Here is a 14,716-nt window from a genome sequence, read left to right as displayed (position 1 = left end):
GTGTTGAATGGCCTCAGTAAGGTCTCCGCTTCATAGGCTGAACAACCCCAACTCCCTCAGCCTGACTTCACAGGAGACCTCCTCTGGACGGGCTCTTAAACATTCGTTTCTTTCTTGTGCTGGGGACCCCAGAGCTGAACACAGGCTCCAGGTGGGGTCTCACAAGAGCAGAGTATTAGGGGAGAATCCCCTCCCTCTCACTGCTGGCCATGCTTCTTTTCATGGATCCCAGGATACAATGGGCCTTCTGGGCTGCAAATGCACACTGCTGGCTCAGGTCTGATTTGTCATTCACCAGAAGCTCCAAGTGCTTCTCTGCAGGGCTCTCCATCTGTTCATCATCCAGTCTGCAGTGACATTGGGGATTGCCCCGACCCATGTGCAGGAGTCTTGTGCTTGTATCACGTTGCACCTAGTGTGGGCTAGCACAGGGCAGAGACGCTTCTTCCTTTATTCCGAGTTTCAGTTTTATCTATTCTGTATCTCCTCCAACTTGTCTCTCAAGTGTGACTTTTCTCTCAACTCTATTTTCTTTTTGTTCCTAAATTATCATCTCCCCATAGCCAATCCAAAGTTCTTTGGCTTCCCTACCCTGCCCTCCCATCCCCTTCTTGCTTAATATTTCTTTTATTTTGTTGCTTTCAGATATGCTGTTCTGTTAACTGCAAGTTCCAACTGTGAGCTGCCAGCCTGCCTCTGGATGTTGTCTGTATTTCCCCTCCACTTTCTCTTCCATTTTCCAGTCTCTCAACTTCTAATTTCACTGTCCAGCCAATTCTCATCTTCCTCCTTGGTGCCCAGCTCTCCCTCCCCCTGTACAAGAGCGCTCTGCCTTCAGACCAGGCCATCTCCTTCCCCCTCCAGTCAGGAGCCCAGGAACAGACCCACCCAGAGCACAGAGCAGCAGCAGGTCACAGAGTGCCTGGTCTGAACAGCTCCCAAAATCACAGCAGAAAAGCCTGCTCAGCCTGGAGCATGCCTCAGGGCCTTCTGGACCTCAGCTGTTAAACTTAGCAGTGAGTTAACATAAACAGTTTTTCCAAAGACAGGGAGGATAAAACTCTTTCCAGCCCCCTGCAAAACATAATGTTGTGCTTCTGACATTGCCTCTATTTTGTCTTTAGACTTCTTATGTTGCACTTCTTACAGAGTAGCCCTTAAAAAAGCATTACAGCTTCAAAGAACAGAACATATTCCTAGAAATTTTAGCAGGTGATAAACAGCATGTTCATTCTTCTTTTTTTTTTTTTTTTTTTTTAGCTTCACCTTTTAATATATTAAAATATTTTCAATTCACATCCATATTCTATTTTCACCAAAGTTCATAAATTAAATAAAAACCATTCTTGTTATAGGACATATCAGGCAAACGTATCAGTTGCTGTCACCATGCCCAGTCTTTGTATGAATCTGAACCTTATAAGAAAACTGAAATATTTGTATACCAGCACATGCAGATGCCCCGGACTTTGACTGGAACACAGCAAGGTGAACATATTCCTCTGACTTCAAGCATTTTCTTAATTCCAAACGTATGCCTTTCATTCTAAGTTGTGCAAATTCAGACACGAGAAATTCTGTCTTCCCTAGAATCAAGATTCAGCATTTGTAATCTAATATAAAGACCTAAAGATCCATTCTACAAAGCCTTGCAAACCAATTCTCACACTTCATTCCCTAGTACTTCACAGATATGAAAACATTCATAGTGTGTTTTATAACAGACTTTTTAAGAGGTCAAAGTCTACAGAACTACCATGGACTCTTTATCGTTATCTCTAGAAAGCAGAATTGCTGGTGTGTTTTCTCCTGCAGTCCTCCCATAGACTATCAGTTCTATTTCTAGAGACTTACCTTAACATCAGAGAGATCTTGCTTTTCCATCCTTTATGCTTCTTTTTTCATAACATCTGTATTCCCAGTGTATAGGCAGTTACTTCAGCAGCAGTGAAGCCAGCTCAGTTCTGGATGACCAACAGCTGACACCTCCTACTTTTCATGTCCTAAGCAATTGAAATGCACACATGTCAAAGCATGCCTGCAATAATTCAGGCAGTACCTTCCATTTTGTTCAAAGTCCAAGAATCCATCCACCTATAAAGCTTGTCCAGGTCCCTTTGGATGACATCCTTTCCCTTTTTTGTAGGTGACACCACTCAGCTTGGTGTCACGTGCAAAGCTGCTGAGGGTGCACGCAATCCTACTGTCTATGTCATCAATAAGAATATTAAACAGTACTGGTCCCAGTATGGACCCCCAAGGAACATCACTTGTTACTGATCTCCATCTAGAGAAACTGATCTGACAACAAAAGCTTTTCCAGGAAGGGGAACATGGTTTCCCTCAGTAAGAATAAACTGGTTTTCATTCAGCTTAAGGATGACACAACTCAAGCAGGTATATAAGTATCAACCAGCTATTAGTTCACATAATACATGTTCTTCAACAGGAGGGAAGAAAGATGACAGTCTTGAGTACTGAAACATAAATAGCCAGTATGTTATGTAGCGTTGGACGTTATGGTGTTTCCTCAGTCAGATCATTCAGTTGTTGCAACAAGTGTTTACTGATATCTAAACACAGCTCAGACTCTTTCACAATAGTTCAGGCATCACTGTATTTGAATTTTGAATGAAGAGTTATTCAGTCAATAGGATTGTCTGCAGAATTTATGAGAAAAAAAAAAAAAAGTTCTTATTGGAGTCTGTAAGTAGGCAGGAATGTAGTGTGGTGGGTTTTGTCAGTTTGATAGTCACACTCATAAATTATCCAACCATCAGTTCTCCCAAAGCAAATTCTGCAAATACCTTTGAAGTCAGTACAGATGCAAGGAAGAACAAAATGTGATGGTGTGGTTTAGTTTCTTGTTATAGTTTCTGTGCTTCTAGTGATAGCCTCACAGAAATCAGTGTACTGCTCCTTAAGGCATGATGACACTGTTTGGAAATGAGAAATAACATTTCAGATGGTCTCTGTTATTCAGTTTTCTGAACAGGGGTAGGAAAATGAGTGAAGAAGGCCTAAGAGGTCTCCATGTAGGAGTATGTTCTGCAGCTTTCATATGTAGTAGTCTCCACCTCTTGAAAATAATCCCTTTGCATTGATCCCTCAACAGTGTTCGCTCAAGCATGAGGAAGATGCAATGTCCCAACCATAACCACGTCAGTTTATGTTCTTAGTTCAGCATTAGATGATTCATATGGTGATTTTGTTTAGCTAAACAGTAACCCCTTAAAATTTTTCTGTTTCTGAGGAGCCTTTCTTGAGCCTTAACGCAATGTCTGATTCTAAAAATAATGTTTTGTAGAGCAGTCACAGGGCACACTGCTTCTCTTCAATTTGCTTAATCATTCCTTGTATCCCTCAGCTTAGTTAACAGATTTTTCAAACTTTTCATCTTTCAGATTTCTAATATATGGGAATTCTGACTTGTCAGCTCCCTGGCCTGTGCCAAATATCAGGTGTAAGGATACTTCTGTAAGACTTTCTTTCTTTCAAACCCTCATCTTAAAACAACTTTCAAAATCTCCTTTCACAGTAAATCTACCTCACATAGCCTTTAAGGAAAATAGTTGACAGGTTTGACAGGATGGAGGTTTGTGTTGGTGTTGGCACTCAAATATGTACCAAAGCAAATACTTCAAACTTTGGAGGAAAGGGGAAAAACAAAACAAAACAAAAAAAACTTCCTGCTTCAGACTAGGAAAATTAAAAAAAAAAGAAAAGAAAAGAAAAGAAAAGAAAAGAACCTTGTCTACATGACCTCTTCATGACCTCTTTATTTTAAAAGGGTTAAACAGCACAGAATGGATAGGGAACACCCAATAATCACTTCATAAAGAAAGAACTCTGTCCTTTACTGACCCATGGCTGGAGGCAAGAGGAAAAACTAGAGATACCCAACACGCATGCTGTCAAAGTGGAATAGTCTGTACAGAAGTTAAAGCCGCACCAGTGCAACAGTGAGGCTGACTTGCAAAGAATAGTATTGTCCCAGGCAAGTCTTTCAAGAGCTGATCACACTTCCATAGTGCATGTGACACTGTGCCTTCATGGTACAATTGACAACTGCACCACAGGCAAATCCAAAACACTTGGCTGTTGGGTTTCACAGGCACTCTATTTCTTTTCAGAGGCAATGTCCTAGCAATTAAATTTATTGGGCAACAGGTCCCCACACCAAAGCCAGATTGCAGGGCCATGGCGTGAGAGGCTAGCAACCACACGCAGCCATCCTTTGAGCTGGATCCAGTCTGCAGGTCATCGCTTACAGCCCTCTCCACTGAAAGCAGCATGAAGCAAAACAGTCAGCAAAAGCCCCATGTAAAAATATTGAGACGTTTGTATCAGGTAGGCAGGGCTCATATATAATTATTATCACTTCCAAACTGTATCACAGAAATACAGCATATCATTGGTGTTCATACTGACTAACTTGTCTGTTGCTGGTTTCTTAACAGTTTCACTTTCAGGTACCTACATTTCTAGGACAGCAGAGTAAATTTAAGCTAACTTGTATTCAGCGAATTAGTAAGTCTATTTTGGATTTCTTCTATTTTGGATTTCTTCTATTTGCCAGCCTTCTGTTTCTAAAACAATTTGCATTTACATTATTTTTATACCAAAGTGTTGGCTAATTGTTATATTCTGCTTCTGAATAGTAGCTTTAAAAGCCATAGAAATCAGTATTTGCATCTGAAACCACCCTCTTAAGTGCTTACCTCATATGAAAATACCTTATGCATTTTCATATTTATTGTAAACATATATAAATATCCATCTATTTGGAAAAGCAGATCAGCCTAGGAGAGGAAATGACTTTGGCTGCATCAACAAAATGGTGTGACTTTTTTTTTTTTTTTTAATAACATATTATGTGATCAGATAAGCCCTCATTTGCTTAAGACACAATAAAAATACTGTTGTTTCCTTGATTACTTACGATAAAAAAATAACACTGGCTTTCATAAATGCTAAGTTACTGCTCACTCCTGTGAGCTGCCCTGAATTGCACCTTTTAAACTTTAAAGGTTTAAAGTGTTTCTAATTTTCCTTACTAAAAAGGAAAATCTGATAATGCACTTCAAGTTAATGATAGACAATAAAAATCACCAGGCAATGCGGTCTAAGAAATTTGAGTGAGACTGTTTTGATTGTTGAACTGAAAGGACCGGTCTTTAAAAACTAGCAATTCTTGCCTCAAAATGATTCAAGACTAAACAACCAAAGATAAAACAGAAATCTGAAAAAGATTTGAGAGCAGAGTAGGTAGCGCTGATAAATCCAGGATATTCATAGCTAAGCTGCACAACAGAAAATGGGAGAAGAGAAAGCATTTAAATGTGGGTATGAGACTCTGTCTCACAGCTCAGAGAAGTGGTGGAGAGCCTTTTCTGCTATTTGCTTGCACAAAAACAAGTAGGCACACTCAGTACCTATTTGTTTTATGCAAAGGGACACTGCTGACAAAGTTTTCTTTAAAGTTTTCTTTGGCCATATGTACATTGTATGTATGGACTATAGGAAAAATAATGCACAGAAGCCTGCTGTGTCATAGAAACTATGACATTTTTATATTTACACTCCAGAATTGATATTACTACTAACATCAAAGGTGTAAACAATTTTGCTTGTTAGCCATTCCTTTCCCTCTCATATCTATGGTTCAGAACTACACTTCAGTATTATTTCAAGGCTTTTATTCAACAGTGAGAAGCTGTAATTTATTTCTTCCTCTGTCTTTTGCATCTCTGTAGTTGCACATTATACACTGGGATATATAGATGCTTGTCTAAAGTGTGCTTTTCTGTGTTCAGACACAGAAGCTTTCCCTAATTCCTAAAAGGTAAAAGCAGAAAAACAGTAACTATTAGGGGAACACATGTGCAATATTTCATGATCATCTGATCAAGAAACATTGCAGTTTACTGCTGATAATCAAAACACAGGATTTTGGTAGCTTAATGCCAAAGGATCTCTTACGTTTTTATGGAGTTCAAAGCAAAACTAGTTGGTTTAAAATGCCAGAAAGTAAAAGAAAATTTAAACATGTATTTCATATTCTACAAATTGAATCACTTAAATATCTTTTTTTTTTTTTTTTTTTTTTTTTTTTTTTTTTTTTTTTGCATCACGCTTCAAAGAGAGCATGTTTGATACTTAAGAGTAGATTTTGTTGAATAATTTATTGTGTTCCTATTTAATTAGAACACTGCACACTACACAAATGAATGAAGTAGATTACAAAATTCATCTGTGCAAAAGAACAGTGAGTAAAGTTGCTCATTTCCATTCATATCTATCTGCATGAAAACTTTCCTCTTGCACTTCATTGTACAATGTTCAATAGTACAATACTATTTTTATTTACTTCTGTTTCTCAGTCTAATATTTTGTAAGGCACTTGTTTCATCAGATTCCAATCTGAACATAAATCCCTCACATTCATATAAGAAAGATGAAAAAATGCATTGTTTAGCCAATCCATAAACTTTTATCTCATAAACTTACTACTATAAAATAAGACAAAACAAAATCTGGAACATTACCAGCTATCACAACTATTCTTAAAAAGGAAAATAGAGTAACAAAGAAAAAATTACTTTTCCTCCTTTCACAACTTTTCCCCTGAGAATGGTAACATACCAGTAACAAGGAAGCAATTTCATCCTTCAGTAGTGACAAAAGCATGATCCATATGGCTTTCAGAGAAGAAAGAACCATGCTTTTTAAGTCCTTAGAAGTGACTAAAAAGTCATGACTGGTTCAGTGGTAGGGTGCTGTATTTCTGACCAAGAGTATTTAAAACATACTTACTAATGAGCATGCTTGCAAATGAAATGGCACTAATTCAAATGCATTGTTTTCTGCATCAAATTTAAAATCTCTAAAATATGAAAAGTTTTAAATACAGGTTTTAAATAAACAACCTTTTAATATGACTACTGGAAAAAACCTTTGGTATTTCCTCATGCATTTCTAACATATTGTTACCTACATGCCAACATTTAAACACTGCCCCATGACTTAGTTTCTTATGAATTAGCACACTTACCTTTCTCTTCCCCATGTCTAACAAATGCGTTTCAAGCAGCCTTCAGCTCCAGAGTGAGGTTTCCATCCAACATGCAATCAGATAAATCTTGCTTTCCAGTTGTAACTAATGGAAACAGTGCTAAGAAGTAGTGACAACAAATTCCCATGTGTTTAAATTAGCAGTTATTGGTGGGGTGGGATAGAAGGAAGGTAGAAATGAGAAATGAACCAAAAACTCTTGGCAAAGCGTTTCTACTCTAATTATGCTGAAGACCTTGTGTTGCCTTATAGTCAGGAACTTGTGCGTTGATGTGCCTTTATTTATACATCACGGTAAGCAAATGATTAGCATTCATGATGTCACTGCTCGAATGTTCAGTAGCAGTTCAGAATAAAAGCATACCCAAAACATTGTCCAGACCACTGTAGTTTACTGTGTATGTGTATTGCCACCTAGAGTCAAGGTTATAACTGTAGGCATGGAAATAATTAAACCAGCCCAAGCATAGTAGCTATTTTGAAATGCTTCTTTGAATAAGTTTCGCTATACCGATTAGTTTGTGCAGCCTAACATCTCTTACTGCAGTTATCATCAGATACTCTCACAAAAATACATGTGATTTCCCCACAGTGCATCTGCCATAAACAGAATTAGCCAACAAATACCAGACAAACTGTCTTTCTTGCCACTTGGAAACACACATATACACTCTTACTTTCTACACTAAGATCTTCCAACTATCTATATATGTGCACATACTCTATAACTTCTGGTAAATTCAAGCAAATAACTGCCAAAACAATGAGAAAACCGGTAAGCTTACTGTTGATCACTATATTCAAATTATTTTAAGTATTTCTGTGCTGAGGATAGAGCCAGTGCAGAAATTATTGTATGCCATTGCTTTCCTGGCCAGCTGCCTGCAATTATTTTCTGCCCTCCTAATTCGTCGTCACCTGTCTTCCATTCCCTGTTTTCCTCCTCCTTTCCTTCTACCAGTGTCTTCTTACCAGACACAGTCAGTAACGCAGCCTGTTTCACCTCATTCGGACTAACTTTCAGCCATCTCCTGGAGGTTTGTCAATCTTAGGAACCACAGAACCTCAGCGCACACAAACCAGCGTAGGCCTTCACGTAACCCAAGTCAAAGCTTTCAAAACAAGCCTTGAGTTTAGAATGAGACACAAAACATACATAGGTAGACATGCCGGTAACGTGACCTTCCTGAAGTGAAAAGTATTCCAGAGGAGGTGTAAGCAGCAATGTAGCTGGTTCTCATTAGCATTCCCATACCCTGATTGTGCTGCTCCACATGCAACCCTTATCAACTTATCAAAGACCTCTACATGATCTCTGAGTTTTCACTGCACATTTTATTTCTCTTTCGACAGTTGCTCTTTTCTGTTTAGAGATGAAAATTTTAGAGAAAAGCAAACTCCCAGTTACCTTGAGAGAACATAGACAATTTTCTTCTGAATGTTTATGAACTCATCATGTGATTTTCAGTTGCTAGGTATTATGCTACTCCTGAATTGTCTTAAAATTTCTTTGTGCTTGTTAATTACAAAAACACTTTCCTTTCAATGGATATGAAAGTACAAGCAAATTAACATTGTAAGTTTACTTAGAGCACTTGAATAACAGCTCTCTAGATAAATTTAGCCAGAAGTTAAGGCCAGTATTTTGGTATCCTGTAGTGACATATGGTATCTGAAGACACCAGACATCGAGCAAAATTTCTTGATTATGCCTTTTGACAGCTCTAATGCAAAGCTTATGTAATCTAACATCATTCCCTCTTACTCTGCCCAGTCTTTTATATAACCCACACTCTCAGACTCATTCAAAAGCTTTTCCAAGGCTTTTAAATTTGCCACTGCTAGCAAACAGATGAATGGAAAAAATGAATCAGCTCTGAAAGTACCTGTAACATTCCACCCCATAACCCAGAGCCCAGGACTGGAACAAGCTGAGAGAAAAGTGCTTGCCTACGGCATAATTGCAAAGTAAATATATAGCCTACAACATAGTGCAAGCCTAATTTTTAAACGACTTATTTCGTTACAGTAGCGCTGGAATGTATTAACATTTATAAAATCTCTTCCACCTCAAAGATACTGGGCAAAGGAGAGATGGATTTTAACACTAAAACTAAATGACTGTAGTATATCTGCATAAATACAAGACCACAATTCAAAATACCAGATCCCAAGAAACAATGAATGTTATAAAATATTAGAAGTGCTGCAAATATATGGAGGCAGTATATTAGCTAGGGTAAAAAAAAAAAAAAAAAAAAAAAACAGCAGATGAATAAACCTGTTTCCTCACTAATTTCCTTGGTTACAGTAAGCATGTAATAGTGGTTGCATTCTTGCCAGAAGCTGATTGTTTATAAAGACATTTTTAAAATGTCTCTTAAGAGCAAGCTGAGGTATTTGGACTTTATTATAAATATAGTGATAAAATACATGCACAACTTAAATGTTGTTTTAAATAATGCTAATAATTTAAGTAATGGCTAATCTGATAGCCATCAGAAGCATTTCTGAACAAGTACTATGACATGTTTGAGTTAGTAAGCCTCGTCCTTTATTCTGTGGACTCAAGAGACTCTAAGAATCCAAACCAATAAGCAACAAAAAAGTAGGTACTTTATAGTTCAAATACCGGAAAAAAAAAAAAAAAAAAAAAAAAAAAAAGTTTTGAAATGTTTACTAAGCAGGCTGTCTAATTGACTATTTTAAATATAGAGTCCTAACAGAACAAAACTACAGCAGGAACAACCTTAAAAAAAAATCCAAAACTTCAAGCAGTAACAGACCCAAAGTTTTCAAATACACACAGGTTAAAACTTTATTGACATTTTAACAAATACATTATTAAAAATAAAATTAAAAAACAGAAGTTTCCTTATTCAAAGGTGACTCCGGTAAAAATATGGCGTCAGCTATACCTACAGAAAAACCACATTTGCAAAGTCTGACACTCTGCCAATACAACTTTAATTTTCAATTTATTATTGAAGACAGGTATTTCTAATTGTTTTTTAACCTGTAAATAAATTAAAAGAAATGATAAGCAGTAACTTCATATTTCACAGCTAATTTGTCGAACTCCTGTAAAAAATGTTTTTTGCAGATCCATAGTCTCTGGAAAAAATAAACCTCAGTCAGTTAGGTCTGACAAAGTGTATGTGGTAATTTTATATTGCATTAACTTTTCAGGACATCTCTGCATGCAGCTGCCATTTCAACATTACCAAACAGAATAATGTCACAAAGCATAGGGAAAACATTAACTTAAGAATGGACCAAAAACTTGGAAGCTAGCTGCCACTGCTTTGAATGATCACAAGAAGAATGTGGAACAACATTCAGAACACTGACAGTTTACCAAAGAAGAGATCCCCTTTCCTTTCTCATCCCCAACACACTCATTTTTGGTTTGCATAGAAAAGGGAATGTTTTGTCTGGTTTTGGTGGACTTTTATTTTTTGGCTTAACTATTACGTTGAAAAAAACCTACACTAAAAACCACAAAAGTTTGTGTGCTTTATGATAAATTCACATGGTAAGTATTTCACATTTGGATACCATAGTTACACTTTTTGTTCAGGATGAGCAAAATGATTTTCCATTTCCCTTCCACATGTAACTTACCCAACTTTTTCTTACAATCACAACCAGAATTTCTAATGTTCTGTAGTTGTCCTTTAGTTGGCTGCCATGATTTCAGGCATTCTTATTAGAAAACCATAGCCTCCTCCACAAAGGATAAGTAAACTCAGGTCTCCAGCCAGCTTATCGGTGAGTACCTAACAGTGATTATTCCACCAACTTAGACAACCCAGACTTGCCTCTGCAGACTAACATAACACTGTTTCTTCAAAAAGACAGAAGCACTTTGATTTTTCTCCCACGCAGAAAATACTGAATCCAGACAAAAACAAGCTTTGTGCACAACTATGAAACAACTGATCAGGTCTCCATTTCAGTCTCCATGGTATCCGTCCTTGAAGCAGTTTTATCTGCAGGTGTAGTCTCTCCATCTAGGTTCTGAATATCAGACAGATCAATGGCAGGCAACGGTGTTCTCCAATACAAGAATGAGTTATACTGACAGAATTCTTCTTGCTTTGGAAAGAGACAAATAAACAAAAAGGCAACAAAACATTAATGTGTATCACAGTATTAGAAAACAAACAAACAAAACTTAAAAAGAAAAAAAAAACATTAGCTATTTTTAAGGGAAGTACTGTAGAAAAATCTCATAATTAACTTTTGTCCTTTCAGATATTCTGGGTAAGAACTAGTGTATCACTTATTGGAATCACCTCTGCAACTCCACCCATTTGTTCAACTGGAAATCTTAGCTTAGAATGACACCGAAAAACCTATGCAATTATTGTACTTCACACAGAGAAATTGCTTGCTGTTTTTTCTTCTTACAACGGGATAGAAATTTCATTCACATTTAGAAGCTGGTATTCTGTATCTACATTTTATACTCAAGTATATGCTGAAAAAAAAAAAAAAAAAAAGAAAAAGAAAATAAAAAGAAAAAAAGGAAAAGAAAACAAACAAACAAACAAACAAGATCTCTTTAGGGGCCAGGGAGGAGAAATTTTAGGAACTGTTAAGTCACACAAGAAAAACCTGTGAGGAATGTATTACTATACTACTCAGAAGGTATAAGGCTCCAAAACCACTTTTTTTTTTTTTTCTCTTAAATCTCTGTTGGGAAGTGCAGTTTGCTTATAATAGTATGGCACTAATTAACCAAGGAATAAATTTTATAGACTGTGTGTCCAATTTGTGCATGTGTCTATAGAAGTGATATACGTAAGAACTGTAAAGAGGGGTTTTCAAGCTGTTCTTTAGGTCTTGAGCATGTACCTTCTCCTGGTGTATAGAAACAATGAATGCTGCCACAGACCTAAAACGATGCAGTTCTATATAACAGTGCTTTGCATTTTTCCTAGCATGCAATTGGAATTATTAAACATTATACTTTAATGTCTCAGCACAAACAGTTACCAAAAAAAAGCAGTTTTAATGACTACACTGTCATAACTGTTTTGTTATGGCTGTTGAACAAGTTCAAGCTTTGTCTGCTGATTCTGTAACTGAATAAGAAAAAAACGTAATGTTAAAAATTCCCAGTAAGCATTGGCCCTAACCCTTCTCAGCTACTAGAATATATTTTTTTCCTTAATAATAAATAAATAATACATAAACTCATCATACTTTCTATCAAAAAAAAAAAAAAAATTTCTATTCACTGCAACACAAACCTATCGTGAACTATAGCTTGTTGTACTAGGTAGCCTGTTTGCACAATCAACACCTGCATTATTAAAGGCCTATAATATTAAAACAGGTTTGAAACGTGAAGACAGATCATAGCAACAGGATGATTGTATTGCCTGTAGAGTTCTCCTGATTTGCTAACGAAGTGCAGATTGTATTCACAGAAGATTAAAGAACTGAAGTTCCAATTAATTTGAACTGAGAGCAAAACCAATAAACGTGCCATGGTGACAAGATACGAAAACTGGAGTAAAAACAAACTAAAAGTAGCTGCACACATATATATTATTGTAAATTTATTTTTTTATACAAATATGTTAACATAATTTATATATTAACAACAAACAATAATCAAAATCTTCCTTGAAAACAACTGCCAGCAGCATTGTTTCAGAACCCACTGTCTACCTGTAGGAGTTCTCCCCATTTTGAATCTGAATTCTCCACTTTACATGTAAGTAGTTAATAAGGCGTTACCTCTCACATCATGAGAGCCAAGTACTTAAAGCTGGAATACCTCTGGGCTATCTGTTTTGTATGCGCTGCCTAATGACAGAATTTTTGTTTGAAAGACATAACGTAAAACCTCATAACCACAACGATACGCAGTCTCTCATTTTGGACTCAGACCACCTATGGGATTAATCTCATGAGTACTCAAGACTCCAGAGCATCAGTGTTTTATTTTATGTCTTTTTTCCAGCAAGATTCAGTGTGAAAGTGGACAACACTAAGGAGTGCAGGAGACAGAAGCAAACATTCAACCTTAATATATAAAATGCAAAAGAAAGCATTAAATACTTCCGTTCCCTTAAATATCTTTTAAAACATGTTTTGCGAAAAAAAATATCTAGTTAGGTAGGTAGATAACAAGCTCAGAGATGCAAATGCTTAGCTTTAATGGATTTAGTTGTTTATTTTTTAAGGAGTTAATTTATATATATTTATATATGCAAGTATGTGTTCAAATGTAACTCATATAATATTTCTTCTCTGGCCAAATTAAGTATGATCATCTTTAACCTTAACAAAAGCAGTGTAAAAGTAACAGTACCCTGATCATGGTTATTACTGCAACAAATTATACAGGCCAGAAAACAGCAAAGAATAATACCAACCTATGGCTGTGTTTTCAGAAAAGTGCAAAAATCATCGTAATAAGTATTTATCTGTGTGAAAGCTTCAGAATATACAGGTTGGACATGCAGAAGATTAAAGAAACACTGCTTGCCTGCCATTAACCATGAGAGCGTGTGAGAGAGACCTTTCTGAACAATACTTTATTTAGGGAAGCAAACTCTTAAAAACACAGCCCTATAAAAAATATAAAGAAGCCTGACAAAATTACTTCAGATAGCGTTATCTTTCTTCTTACTGAGTGGAAACTCACGTAGCCTTCCTTACTGCCTTCCTATCACACGTACAGCTTATGTAACTATACCTAATAACCCAAAACAAGGTTAAAACTTTGTTCAATTTGCTTGCTTCAGAAGAGGCTTGCCATCTTCTTTTCCAAAAGGATGAGCCTGGATTTAAAAGGAACAGCCTAAAAAGGGACGTTTAATTTTCATGGCCTTTTTCAGCAGTTCCTTCGTGCCTCGGTTCTACTAATAAAAATCAAAAACGCCTAACCCCCGCGGCCGGGTTAGAGGGCGTGCTGCCCCGCACGCACCGGGCGCTCCGTAACCCCGCCGGTGACGCCGATCCGTGTTTATCTCCCCGTGCCACGCCGCTCACGGGGCGGCTGCCGGCAGCCGGGGCCGGGGCCGGGGCCGGGGCCGGGGCCGGGGCCGGGGCCGGGGCCGGGGCCGGGGCCGGGGCCGGGGCCGCTGAAGGCCGAGCCGCGGGGGCTCCCCGGGCACCGGGGGGTGTGCCGGAAGGCGGGGCGCAGCGCCCCGGCCGGCCCCACAGCAGCGCCAGGCGCCCGCCCCTTCGCCCCGCAGAACGGGGCGGGGGGGAACGGACAGGGCAGGGAAGCACCGGGCGCTCACACCGCCGCCAGAGGCCGCCGCGCCGTTACCTCGTCGCCCGCCGCCTCCTTGCCCCGGCCGCCGCCTCCCTCCGCCGGCCGCCCGTCCTGCGCCGCCGCCGCCGCCCCCCGCCGCCGCCGCCTCCCCGTAGCCGTGGCCGTGGCCGTGGCGGCGGCCGCGTCCCCGCCCTGCTCGTTGCGGGGCCCGCCGCCCCGCAGCCCGTGCCGCTTGCCCGGCGGCGCCTCGGCTTCCTCCAGCTTCCGCTTGCCGGGGCCGGCGGCGGCGGGGGCCGCCTCAGCCCGGGGCCGCCTCTCGGCCGCGCGGGGCGGCGGCGGCTCGCGCAGGACGCGCTTGCAGGGCACGTGACACACCAACGGCTCCGCGCCGCGCTTGGCCAT

General features: G+C 39.0%; 1 protein-coding gene across 2 annotated transcripts; it reads right to left on the bottom strand.

The window, feature by feature from the left end:
• Positions 1 to 9,874: 9,874 nt before the first annotated feature.
• On the bottom strand, positions 9,875 to 14,716 carry CZH9orf40 (chromosome Z C9orf40 homolog). Of its 2 annotated transcripts, none has more exons than XM_032206619.1 (2): positions 14,363 to 14,716; positions 9,875 to 11,172 (listed from the first exon to the last, which is right to left on the bottom strand). In XM_032206619.1, the coding sequence occupies exons 1-2, from the start codon at positions 14,714 to 14,716 to the stop codon at positions 11,017 to 11,019; spliced, it is 510 nt and encodes a 169-aa protein (XP_032062510.1). In that variant the 3' UTR covers positions 9,875 to 11,016. The 2 variants fall into 2 exon arrangements, 1 of the variants encoding a protein (XP_032062510.1); XR_004254374.1 differs by having other exon boundaries at positions 11,110 to 11,172; positions 14,369 to 14,408.

Source organism: Aythya fuligula, chromosome Z, assembly GCF_009819795.1.
Source record: "Aythya fuligula isolate bAytFul2 chromosome Z, bAytFul2.pri, whole genome shotgun sequence".
In the NCBI taxonomy this organism is placed as follows: Eukaryota; Metazoa; Chordata; class Aves; order Anseriformes; family Anatidae; genus Aythya; species Aythya fuligula.
The sequence above is the reverse complement of the archived record's forward strand: the minus strand, read 5'-3'. Positions and strand labels throughout refer to the sequence as shown.

Excerpts from the sequence above, each read along its gene's own strand:
- CZH9orf40 (XM_032206619.1), bottom strand. The coding sequence starts at position 14,716 with ATGGCCAAGCGCGGCGCGGAGCCGTTGGTGTGTCACGTGCCCTGCAAG. Across the intron at positions 11,173-14,362 it reads CGGCGGGCGACGAGGTAACG|CAAGAAGAATTCTGTCAGTA; the intron begins GCGCGGCGGCCT and ends CTCTTTCCAAAG.